The following is a 13,284-nucleotide window of genomic DNA, read 5'->3' as shown; positions in this document are numbered from 1 at the left end:
GTGAGTCGCAACGGCTGGTGCTGCGCCGATCTGAAGCCGGGAACCTGGAACCTCTTCCAGGTCTCCCACACAGGTGCAGGGTCCTAAAGCTTTGGCCTATCCTCCACTGCTTTCCCAGGCCACAAGCAGGGAGCTGGATGGTAAGTGGAGCTGCCGGGATTAGAACCTGTGCCCATATGGGATCCCGGGGCATTCAAGGCAAGGACTTTAGTTGCTAGGCCATGCCGCTGGGCCCAAAAAAAAATAAGTATCTTGAAATTTTTCAACTAACCCTCATTTGAGGCTGCCATTCCTCTTCTGTTTAATAGATTATAGTACATTATTTGACCAGTGAAGTCCTTTGTAAACAAGTTTTATGATCTTTGACATAGCCCCTTAGTTTTTTGAAGATTCTTTCTGTCCTGCCCTTTGCTTCCTGACCCATCTTTTGCTTTCCCTGCCCCAGCCCTTGGATCAGTTGTTTCTCCAAGGAATTCTGGTTCTTTGTGACAGTGAATGGTAATGCAGACACCATGGTGTTCAGTATATACAGCTTTTAGTATTTCCTCAGTGTGTTCCTTAGACCTCTTTCTGCTACATATAGCTATGTAGATTGTGCTTGTACAACTTCAAGAAGAGTATTATTCCTAAAGATCTTTGTGGCTTTTAACACGTTTCTCAGTTGCCTTTGGAAATTTAAGTGTGCCTACTCATAGTGCTATGACCAATTTCTGAATGTATCAGTTTCCCTGTACTTCCAGAACATGGTTATTCAGGTCTTTGTATTCAACTTGGAAATATTCTAATATATTATATAATTAGGTTATGTAGATTGATATAATCAATTCGACAGACTGTATGCTACGTATCTATGTACGTATTTGACATTTCACATGGTATGGGGATGAACATGAGTTCACAGATAATTTCTGTCTGTGGAATTCTTGATAAAACTTAAAAGATTGTTCCTTTCTGTACCTAGATGGAAAAATAGCATCACCCATTGAATATTTAATGTTTTACATGAAATATGCTATCTTCATATTAATTATTCCCTTCCACAATGCTCTTTTTTAAATAATGTTTCAAAGGAACATACTCTTTTTACGAAAAACTTCCCCATTCTATAAAACGCACTGACACATGACGAAACATTGATAATAGCATTTACCACTTATGCGATTTGAAGTTTGGGGTTCTCACTTTATTTCAAACAGAAAACCAGTGCCAGTGGTTCCTACCTCTGAAGGTTTAGCACATTAATTCTGGTAATCTTTATCATCTACTAATGGGCTCTTTCAAAAAAAGAAGGCATGTAGTTTTAAAAAAATTTTTTTTTTGAATAAAAAGCAACTTTCTGTTTCTTCCTCTTACCTTCTGTAGTGACATTTTCACTTTTCACATGTCAGTTTTCTCCTCGGGTTTGTGTAAACAAATAGATGATTTTTTAGAAGCACATCAGTGATATCTATTTTATTACTTGATTTGTTCTGTAGGTCTCAGGAGGCGAAGATGAAATCCAACAGTTGCAAAAGGCATTACTTGATTACCTAGATGAAAACACTGAGACTGACCCTTCACTAGTGGTAGGATTCTCTTCTTGTTGGAGATGGGATGTTGCATATGTGTTTGTCTTAGTTCTGAAAATAATTGAAATTGATGTGAATAATAACAGTAAAGTTGTCTGGAATGTTGATTCTAAAGTAAAGGGACACTAGCAGTTATGATTTAGTTTGTCTTACATTGAAACCTGGTTATATCTATTGTAGTATACCAAACTTTGAGTAGTAAGAAATATTTGAAATCTTACCATAGGTTACCACTGAATCTTGGCTTGGTCATTGATGGCTCAGTATACATAAGGGCCAGATATTTTTATGTCTTCATTTTTAAATTTTATTCCATGTTTTATGTGATGTGTCCAACTTATTAATGTAATAGATTTGTAATAAAATGTATATATTAGAAAATAGACATGGGTATTTTTATTTTTACTCTTTTAATGAGGAAATATATAATTAAAAGAGATTAGAAACTACCAAACTATCCAGCTGTCTAGTACAGGATTTTGATCTGCGTTCAAAGGAGCATACTTTCATCTATTTCTATCATCATCAGACTATGTATTCTCACAGAAGTAAGGCAGGATTTGAAAACAGATGGAGTCTTCCACCTTCAGCATTTTATCCGTTTGTTTCAAACTTACAGTTGACTTACCACCCATCTGAATTCATTGTCTTCAGTGATATATCCTTGGCTAATTAGTTGATAGTAGTATTCTGTGCTTATTCCATTTGTTTTTCAAACAAAACTTTTATATCATTGATACAAGTATTGAAAGTAAATAAAGCATGCTTTCTGTCACTAAGTATATTCCAAAACATTGGACAATCTTAAGCTGTTCTTATCTGATGAAAACTATTTTAATTTAAGCTTTAAAATTGTGTTCCTAGTTGTGAGTACCATAGTTTAACTAATGATTGGGAAATTTTATTGCTAAGTTCATAATGCTCAAGTTTGGTTAATGTCTCTCCAGTTTTCTCGTAAATTTTATATAGCCCAGTGGTTCCGTGACACGACTCTGGAAACAGAGAAAGCAATGAAATCACAAAAAGATGAAGAATCATCTGAAGGAACACATCATGCAAAAGAAATTGAGACAACTGGTCAAATTATGCACCGAGCTGAAAACCGGAAAAAATTTCTTAGAAGCATTATTAAAACCACACCTTCTCAGTTCAGCACATTGAAGTAAGAGCCCAGACAGAAAGTGTATTTATGTTTTCTATTATTTCTTTGATATCTGTGTACATAAGTTACTAAAAATTAATAAATGTTGGTGAATTTTTTGGTTGCAGGATGAACTCTGATACTGTGGACTATGATGATGCTTGCTTAATTGTTCGATACTTGGCCTCCATGAGGCCGTTTGCCCAGAGCTTTGATATTTATTTGACACAGGTAAACCAGGCCAATGCTTACCATACAGAGATGTTAATATTCTGAGTCTGGTTGCTTGAGGAGTTGTGTCTGTCCATTACTAAGCATGGACAGATTATAGAATTTCTGTATGTCATATTTGTTAAAATTGTTCTACTGTCTTTTTTTTTTTTTTTAATTTTTATTTTATTTTAATTACAAAGTCAGATATACTGAGAGGAAGAGAGATAGAGAGGAAGTGGAGCTGCCGGGATTAGAACCAGCGGCCATATGGGATCAAGGCGAGGACCTTAGCCACTAGGCCACGCTGCCGAGCCCCGTTCTACTGTCTTTTACATGTCGATTCTTGTTTTAAAATAAGTGGATATGTATATATGAATATGCACACATATCATAGGGTAGAATGGATGGTATTACAAAAAATACTCAGTTATCAAATGTCCCTAATGAAAGATATACACGTAATGAACTTTTAGAGAGATTGAATATTCTTGAAAATGAAGCAGACCAACAAAAATAGTTTTGAGAAGGCCAAAGTAAAACAGTGTCCCCAAAGTACAGAAATGCCTTCCTCACTTACCCTGTGTGCTAATCTTTACAGTTTTGGATCAGTAAATAATTTACAATCATTTACATATACATTCAAGTTTATATCAATATTTCTTTAGATGTAAAGGAGACAGTTTTTCATAATATATTTTGTTAAGTGTTACATATTCTAAGATTTACAAAAATAACAATATTTGCTTGACAGATCCTACGAGTTCTTGGTGAAAATGCAATTGCCGTTCGAACAAAAGCCATGAAGTGTTTATCTGAGGTTGTTGCTGTAGACCCCAGTATCCTTGCAAGGGTAAAGAGAGCAAAAATAATTCTTCTTAATTGGGTTTTCTATTTCCATTAAAATATAGCTTTATTAAGTATAAATTATCTTTATGTTTATTTAGCTTGATATGCAGCGAGGAGTTCATGGACGTTTGATGGATAACTCTACCAGTGTCCGAGAAGCTGCTGTAGAATTACTCGGTCGATTTGTCCTTTGCCGACCTCAGCTTGCTGAACAGTATTATGACATGTTAATTGAACGAATATTGGTATGTTTGATGTTTTTGTGATTCATCAATATAATTTTGCCTTTTGACTATCTGCTTTTAAAATGTTCAGCTAGAAAAGCAGTATGTCAATTATATATGTGTAGTTTTAATCTCTGCACTGTGTAAAGGATACATTTTATTTTTTGTTGAGGGTTTTTTTTTTTGTTTTTTTCTATTGGAAAGGCAAATATACAGAAAAAAGAAGAGACAGACAGAAAACTCTTTCCTCCATTGGTTCACTCCCCAAGTAACTGCAATGTCCAGAGTGGAATCAATCCAAAGCCAGGAGCCAGGAGCCTCTTCCAGGTCTCCTGTGTGGGTGCAGGGTTCCAAGGCATTGGGCTATCCTTTGTTGATTTCCCAGACCCCAAGGAAGAAGCTAGATGAGAAGTAGAGTAGCCATGACATGGACTGGTGCCCATATGGGATCCCAGCACGTGTGAAACAAGGATGTAGCCACTAGGCTATCCTCGGTGGGCCCTATAAAGCATGTATTTTCAAGTGGACCACTGCTCAGTATCATAAAGCAGACGTTTGGCAGAATTTCTTTTCTCAGTTTCTATTACTTTTTGACTATTTCAGGTTGTGACGAATAAATGATCAGAACCACTTGGAAGAATATATATAGATAGGTACCTAGAATATTAACATACACCTATATCTAAGTATATTAGTGGAGATACATAATATTAGTATTGTTATTGCTGGATCGTTTGCTCAGGTATCTGCAGTTTAACACAGAAAGTTATTTGATGCTTAAACGTAAACTTTAAAGAAGTATTGCTCTAAGATACTTTTCTTGCATCATGGAACTCTGTTGCCCTGTACCATATTCATAAAAAATAAAAAGGTAGCATTAGTATTAAGAAAGAATTTTGAAATCACTACATGACCTATCATAGTCATATTCATTTATGTGTTAGTGCATAAGATTGGGTATTCTTAAAATACCAAGGGTTAAGATTATTGTGTGACTGAGAAAATTTTCAGCTTCAGCTAGGCATAAAATTTTTGTTGAAGAATAATTTGTATATTTAGCCTAATGGTCCCATGTTGAAATACCTGGCCTTGATATTTGGCTGCAGCTCCTAATCTCTCTCTGTTAATGATAATTCAAATAATTGGGGTCCTGTCATCCACACGGGACATTTGGGGAGTTTCCTAGCACCCAGCTGCAACCTGGCTTATCCCAAGCATTGCTAGAATTTCAGAAGTGAACTATTGAATGAAAACTCTGTCTTTCTGCCTATTAAATAAAACAAAAACAATAAAAAACAGAGCAGGCCTAGCAAGTACATCAGCATCCCTGCTTCAATACCTGGTTCACAATACCAGATTCAATACCTGGCTCCACGTTCTGATCTTGAGCTTCCTGATAATGTAGACCTTGACACGCAGGGATGATGTCTCAAGTGATTGGTTTCCTTCCATGCCTAAGTTAGCTTTGGACTGAATTCCTGGCTGTCTGCTGCATTCGCCACCTGCAACTGTTGTGGGTATTTGAGGAGTAAACCAGCGAGTGAGAATTCTGTCTGAATGTCTTTCCCACTCTGAATAAAAATATTTTGAAATTAGAAAGTATTTAAAATAGTTTGAATAGGCCTTTTTTTTTTTACTTTTAGTTTTTCAGTCTTTTCAAAACCAAAGAGTAATAATTAACAGGATTTTCAAATACCTAATGAAATTTGGCATTGACTCTAACAAAATGTCCTAAAATGCTTAGGGACTATGAGGCCACATAATGGAAATTAGTGGTTTTGCTTATTGCTTGATGCCTTTCATTTACATTTTGAGAACTAAATGAAAAGTTTAGTTTTTCAAAAGTAAATTTCTACTATCAAAATCTTTTTAAAGAATATTTCTTTGTTTTTGTAAAGAGTTATTTATTTATTCAAAAGGAAAAGTGAGGAGGAGATGAGAGTGAAAGATATTCCATCCACTGCTTCACTTCCCAAACATCTGCCACAACCAGGACCAGATCAGGTGGAAGCCGGAAGCCAAGAACTCCATCCCAATTTCCCACATGAGTGGCAGGATCCTGAATATTTGGACTGTTTTCCACTGCCCTTGTAGGTGAATTAGTAGGTAGTTAAATCAAAAACAGAAAAGCAAGGACTTAACCAGCACTTCAGTATAGGATGCAGGCATCACAGCCAACAGTTTAACCCTGCTTAGCGTCCTTTGCCACATAATCAACCACAACAGTATTTTCAGTTAAGAAAAAGTATATAGTAAACTCACATCCATATTTGATCTGTTCGTGTTAGATTCTTTTGAATTAAATTACAAATATTTTATGACATTTTCCATGGATACTTCAATGTCATCAAAAAACAAGAATACTATCCTATATAAAGTAAGCTGTAACAACCAGCCACTTCATATTTAGATTTTTCAGTTGTCCCCAAAGTGGCTACTCCACTTCTGATCTGGATCCCTGATGATACACCGGGAAAGAAGCAGGTATAACTCTAGTACTTCCTGCTACCCAAATGATAGGCTTGAATTAGAGTTTCCTGGCTCCTAGCTTTAGCCTACCCCAACCCCAGGGAGAACAGCCATTTTTTGTGGTGAACCAGCAAGTAGATGTCAGTTTCTCTCTTTCTTATGGTGCCTTTCACATGACATTTGGTGGTCATTGCTTAAAATTGATGACTATCTTCCTACTCTTATGTACTTCCCCACAACATTGACTCTACTTAAAAGACCAGGTCAGTTTTGTTATTTCATTGTCATTTATTTTACTTTGTACTTTTGTTTCTTATGTTTTCTTTAAATGTTAAATTAGCACTAAGTCTGGATTAAGCTTTTTTGTCACACATTGTCTTATGCTGTTTAAGTGCCAGACAAGCTTACAGTTTAATCACTTATCTTGTAAAACCAGAGAATGTGTTTCGTTTCTTGTATGTCATATTTTATAAGTAAAATAAAACAAAGCAGATGCTTGGCTCAGCATTTTGTGTTGCTCATTAGGATACCTGCATCTCATCTCAGAGTGCCTGAATTCTTCCACTCCCAACCCAGCTTCATGCTCATATATACCTTCAGAACTTGATGACCCAAGTACTTAGTGCTCTACCACTCACATGGGAAGCTAGGATGGCCTTCAGGCTCTTAATTTCAGCCTGTGTCAGGCTGTTGTGGCTATTTGGGGAGGTAATGAACAGAAAGTCCCTCTTTGTCTCTCTGTCTTTATCTTCCTGCCTCTCAAATAAAGTAAAAATAGTATTAATAAGTAATGTTATATAAGGGTGGTACAGTAACAAATGATTTTTGATAAAACAACATGCAAAGAACAATGATATAAACTGCATTTATCACATTAATAAATATTGAATATAGGCACTAGAATCATGTCATGACAGGTAAAGCTGCCGCTTACAGTGCCGGCATCCAATATGAGCACCTGATAGCCTTACTGCTCTACCTCCTATCCGGTTCCCTGAAAATATGCCTGGGAAAACACGAAGATTGAAGCTTCCAACTCCTGGCTTTGGACTGACCCATCTCTGGCCATTTTGGCCATTTAGGGAATGAACCAGCAGATGGAGAATTTCTTTTTGTCTCTTCCTCACTCTCTTTAACTATGACTTTCAAGTAAATAAATCGTGTGTGTGTGTGTGAGTATGTGTATTGACTATAATGGATCCTTATTTTCCAAGTTCATTCTATCAAATTTTGTACACTTAAGACATTTCAGTTTTGCTAACACATAAAAATACCTTTCTGATTTTAGGATACTGGTATCAGTGTCAGGAAAAGGGTAATAAAGATTCTAAGAGATATCTGCATTGAACAACCAACATTTCCAAAAATTACAGAAATGTGTGTAAAAATGATTCGTAGAGTCAATGATGAGGAAGGCATTAAGGTAAGATGAAACAGTCACCTTAACACTTACTTTCTTAAATATCGGAAATAAGTTAGATACTTGTTGCTGCTAAATTTTGTTGGTTTTAATGTGCATTAAAAACTTTACAAATGAAGCAACAATTTTGATGTCAAAATTTAAATTTTAAGTTCTAAATTTTGTATTAATACATAAATTATTCTTTCTTGACCAATTCAATTGTGATATTTGTTTATGTCATTATAGAGGTTTGCATTATTATTCAAACATTAGCCATCAGATAAAAACTGATTTTCAAATGCTATGTGCTTAATTTTCTAGTCAATAAAAACTGTGCTAAAAGTTTAATCCTAAATTAATTCGTGATTAACATATATGTGTTGTCATTGATTTGGTTGTCCCTATTTTTTCTGAAGCTTAAAAAACTCTATAATAAGTTCTCCAAAAACAGTAAAATGTATTCCTGATTTCCCTGCTTTCTATTTAATTTCCTGATAATGAGCACCTCGGGAAGCATTTAAAAATAGCTTTCCTGCACTTGGGTCCTTGGCACCTACTTGGAGACACAGATTGGCCCCTGACTTTAGGCTGATCCAGCCCAGGTCCTTACAGACATTTGGAGACTAAACTAACCACAAGAGCTCTTTGCATTTCAAATATTTAAAAAAAAAAATCAAATAAAATTACCTAAAAATAAAAGCCGTGAGGGTGTACCATGTAAAACTTTCATTCAGATTGTTTTAACACTCATTCAAATGTTTAAATTTTTTGCCAAATTTTAAAAATTCATAATGTTGAAAAATTAGTTGATCATTTAAGAAAACTGTGATGCAAATCATAAAAATTTCTGTCAATTGGTGTTTTCATTAGTGATTACAACTTTGTATTGAACTGTATTGAGAACTTGGGGTTGAAAATTTCCTTTCCTTGTGGTTAGTTAGGTAATTTGTATGTCTTTTTCTTCTAGAAATTAGTGAATGAAACATTCCAAAAACTCTGGTTTACTCCAACACCACACAATGACAAAGAGGCAATGACAAGGAAAATTTTAAATATCACTGATGTGGTAAGAAAAGTTCAAATAAGTGTATGGTCACTGATGCACAGCTAATTGAAATCATCCTTTATTAATGAGATATTTGATTAATTTTGACATACAGTTATGTTTCTTTCCTCTTACATTTTGATGCTACTAAAAAGAGGCAAGTAAAGTGAGGTTGTTCTCATAGCCAAACTTTTTCATGTTCATTAATGTGAAGTACTAATTCTGAAAATTTCCCTTTTATGCAACAGCTGAAAACAGGGAGAAGGAAAGAGGAAAAATAGATACAGTTCAGGAATAGCAAATGTAATAATTCTGTCTTTATCCAAAAAATATGAATTTAGATTAGTTTTATTGTATTTATTAAACATGTGATGTAAATTTTAATTTTTTTTCACGTTATTAATATATAGAAAATACATTTTATGAATTTCATACATTATTCCAAGAATAAAGTGATAACGTTTCTCTCTCCCTGTTTCCTGTCTTACTTCCCTTATTTTTATGATAACGTACTCTCATTTAGTTTGTAATCAAAACTCAGTGTTGTTGTAAACCAGGAGCTCTACTAATAAAATGTAGAAAGACCACTATTCCATTAGAGTGTAAACAAGCATTATAAACAGCAATCAAACTTCAAGATGTCAGTTGCATTCATATACATTACTTTTTTGTTATTACTGTATATTAGTTACCACAATCAGAGGGAAATTATAGTATTGATATTTTTGAGACTGGTGTATTTCACTAAAAATAATAGTCTCCAGTGACATCCATTTTGTTCTAAAGCACAGGATTTGATTCTTATGGCTGAGTGGTACTTCATTACATATATGTATTGCATTTTTGTTCATTCATCACTTGATGGACATGTGGAGTGATTACATATCTTACTAATTAAATTATGCTATAATACAGGTGAACAGATAGCTCTTTCATGTGATTTCATTTCCACTGGATAAATTCTCAAGAGTGGGATGGCTGATTCATATAGTAGATCTATTTTCAAATTTTTAAGGACTCTCCATACTGTATTCCATATCAGTTATATGACTTTACACCCACTACCAAAGACCAGCAAATGCTGCTTTTTGATTTTTCGATGATAGCCATTTTAACAATGCTGAGATGAAACCTCATTGTGGTTTTTATTTGCATTTTCTGAGGGCTGGTGATCCTGCACATTTTTTTATGTGTCTGTTTCTATTTCATTCTTTGAAAGATGCCTGTTCATGTCCTTTGTCCATTTCTTAACCAGATTACTTTATTGTTGAGTTTGAGTTCCTTATATTCTGGATATTTATCCTTCATCAGAAATGTATAGTTTGAATTCTTTTCTCCCATTTTTCAGTTGCCTCTTAACTTTGTTAGAAGATTTTTTTTGGGATGGACATTTTTCAATTTTTATAATCTTTTTTACTAATTGCACTTCTGAAGTCTTTAGCAAGAAGTCTTTTCCTAAGCCAGTGTAGTACAGTGTTTTCTTTTGCTTTCCTCTAATAATTTAATGGTTTCTGATCTTAGTTTAAGTTCTTGATCCATTGTGAGTTGATTTTTGTGTAGAGTGTAGGATAAAGGCCTTGTTTCATAATGCAGAAATGCCGTTTACCCAGTCTCATTTATTGAAGAAACTGATTTCTCGGTGTTTTTAGCTTCTTTGTCAAAGATTAGTTGGTTATGTTTCTGTAGTTTCTCATTGTTCCATTGTTCCACATTTCTGTTTTTTGACTTTGTAAGGCTATTTATATCTGCCCTGTAATGTGTCTTCAGATTTTGTATTGTGATGCCTCCAAATCTGTTTTGTTGTTTTAAGATTGCTTTAACTATTCAGGATCTCATTTTTTTCCCCACATGCTTTTTAGGACCAATTTTTATATCTAAGAAATATATCCTTGAAGTTTTGATTGGGATTGTATTAAATTTGAAAGTTGCTCTGAGTATTATGGACATTTTGATTATTTTAACTCTTCTATCCATGAACATAAATTATTCCTTTCCCTTTTTGGGTGCTATCTTCTTGCATTTGTAATTATTATAGAGCTCTTTCACATCCTTGGTTAAATTTATCACAACATTTAATGTTTTTTGTAGCTGTTATTAATGGAACTTATCTTTCAGATTCTTTTTTTAGACAAGGCATTATTTGTGTAAGACAAATGCTATTGATTTCTGTGTATTGATCTTACGTTCTACAGCTTTACAAAACTCTTCTTACGAGTTTTGCAGTCTCTTAGAGTCTTTTGGTTCCTCTCTATGAAGGATTACATCATCCGCAGAGTTCTGCTTCCTGCTGTCCAATTTGTATCCCTTTGATTTCTTTTTCATACCTAATGGCTCTGGTTAATACTTCTGGAACTGTATTGAATAATAATGGTGAAAGTAGGCAAATTTTTCTGGTTTTAGATCTCAGAAGCAATGCTTCCTACTTTTCTCCATTCAGTGTGATGCTGGCTATGTATTACCTTAATTGTGTTGAGATATGTCTCTTCTATTCCCAATTTGTTTGATATTTTTATCATGAAAGGATGTTGTGTTTTATCAGATGCATTCTCTGCATCTATGGACGTAGTCACATGGTCTTTATTCAGTTTATTAATGTGATATCAAATTATTGATTTATTATTAAACTGCACTTGTTACAACCCTGGGTTAAATTCTAAATTCTCCTTGGTTCCTGTTTTTGATCTTTAAGATGTGTTGTTGAAATTGATTAGCTGGTGTTTTGTTGAGGGTTTTTATGTCTATGTTCATCAGGAATATTGGTCTGTAGTTCTCTTTCTTTGCTGTATCTTTATCTAGTTTTGAAATTAAGGTGATGCTGACCCAATAGAAGGCATTTTGGAAGATTCTCCTTCAGTGATTTTACTAGTTAAAGAAGAAATGGAATGAGTTCATCCCAATAAATAAAATTATGTAACATTGGTTAGTGTTTGGATTGTTGATAATACTATTTACTTGAAAATGAACTTTTTGAAAAGACACTTTGTACTGAAAAGTACGAATTTTTTTTTTCAGATTGTAAAAATAGATTTCTCATATTGATAATTTAACATCTTTTCCTTGTTAGGTTGCTGCATGTAGAGACACTGGATATGACTGGTTTGAGCAACTACTTCAAAATGTGAGTATTGTTTTAATAATTAAATTTTGATAACATGAAATCTAATAGATGATCATTCCTTCATAGACTTTATGATTTAAAAGACCTCAATTCTGTACAAAGTATTTGCTTTTTGTTAGGAAAATTTCATTTTATTTTTAGATTAAATATTTTTCTTGTTCTTTGTTTAATCAGTTATTCAGCTTTTTAAAAAATAAGTTTTCTTGGAGAAGGGCATTGGCAACCCCAGAACCCTGTGGAACTGTATCATAGAACAAAATAAAATATGTTTTACTTACAGTTATTGACAAGTATGAAGAGTAGCAGTTTTACATTTATTGCATGTTTATTCTCTAGATGTGTTTAGTCAGTTGTTACCCATTCAATGAATGCTTGTTTCTATTCTGTTTTCCTACTTTAGTTTCTGTCTACAATTCTGTTTACTAGTGACACTGAGATTTTATGGTACAATTTCATGTAGCAGCAAAATTTGATTTAAAGAAATGAGGAAAACTCATATAAATGTATAAATGTATATGTGACAGACATAACCACTCTTAGTGATTATCTCAATATATGTGCTGAAATTTTAACAACTAAGATAGAAAGATTAATTTTTTATTGCAAATTCTTGTAAAGAACAATTAGCATTCTTTTTCCATGTGTGTACATACACATACATTCATTCTATCCAACACAATTCTAGATATTTCTAATTTTTGTTCGGAGAATAGATTGATTTTTTAAAAGGTCAGTGATTTGCACATTCATTAAATACAGTATTCCCAGAATCCTTGTTATATAAACCACTGTCTAAATTCAGTAGAAGTCCTAAGAAGATCTGCATAAAAGCCTTCAGAAAACCCTGTCATGTCAGGATAGCTGCCTAAAATTTTATTTGCTCTTAAAAGTCTTTGTATTTTAACTGCCTATGATCCAAGATCGGCCTTTTGTTAATTTATGTGAAATGTGCAGGCAGTGCAATTGAAAGTAATCTTTACTTCATCTGTTCCTGTTAGAACCCAAATGAAATGCAGACCCTGTGAGGCAACAGTGATACTAAGGAAATGGTCACCTTCTGCCCACATGAGTGAACAAGTTTCTAACCCCTGGCTTTGCAACACCTTGCACCCCTAGCCATTGCAGGCATTTTGAAGAGTGAGCCACAAGATGACAGCTCTTTCTGTCATATGATAAAATTTAAAACTAAAGATAGAGCAATTAAGGTAGAATAGTAAAATGTATCAGTGCTAAATAGACCCAGAAGATAAGCCTACAT

At 34.0% G+C, this 13,284-nt stretch overlaps 1 protein-coding gene across 4 annotated transcripts in view; it reads left to right on the top strand.

The window, feature by feature from the left end:
• Positions 1-13,284, top strand: part of NIPBL (NIPBL cohesin loading factor) — a 155,038-nt gene that overhangs the window by 113,872 nt on the left and 27,882 nt on the right. For all 4 annotated transcript variants that reach the window (XM_058680016.1, XM_058680018.1, XM_004583653.3 and 1 more), the window contains 8 exons: positions 1,476-1,565; positions 2,516-2,730; positions 2,838-2,940; positions 3,674-3,772; positions 3,867-4,013; positions 7,750-7,884; positions 8,831-8,929; positions 11,973-12,026. In XM_058680016.1, coding sequence (XP_058535999.1) covers positions 1,476-1,565; positions 2,516-2,730; positions 2,838-2,940; positions 3,674-3,772; positions 3,867-4,013; positions 7,750-7,884; positions 8,831-8,929; positions 11,973-12,026 — 942 coding nt within the window. The remainder of the gene's footprint in view (positions 1-1,475; positions 1,566-2,515; positions 2,731-2,837; positions 2,941-3,673; positions 3,773-3,866; positions 4,014-7,749; positions 7,885-8,830; positions 8,930-11,972; positions 12,027-13,284) is intronic.

The sequence above is a fragment of the Ochotona princeps genome, chromosome 23, assembly GCF_030435755.1.
Source record: "Ochotona princeps isolate mOchPri1 chromosome 23, mOchPri1.hap1, whole genome shotgun sequence".
NCBI lineage: Eukaryota > Metazoa > Chordata > Mammalia > Lagomorpha > Ochotonidae > Ochotona > Ochotona princeps.
The sequence above is the reverse complement of the archived record's forward strand: the minus strand, read 5'-3'. Positions and strand labels throughout refer to the sequence as shown.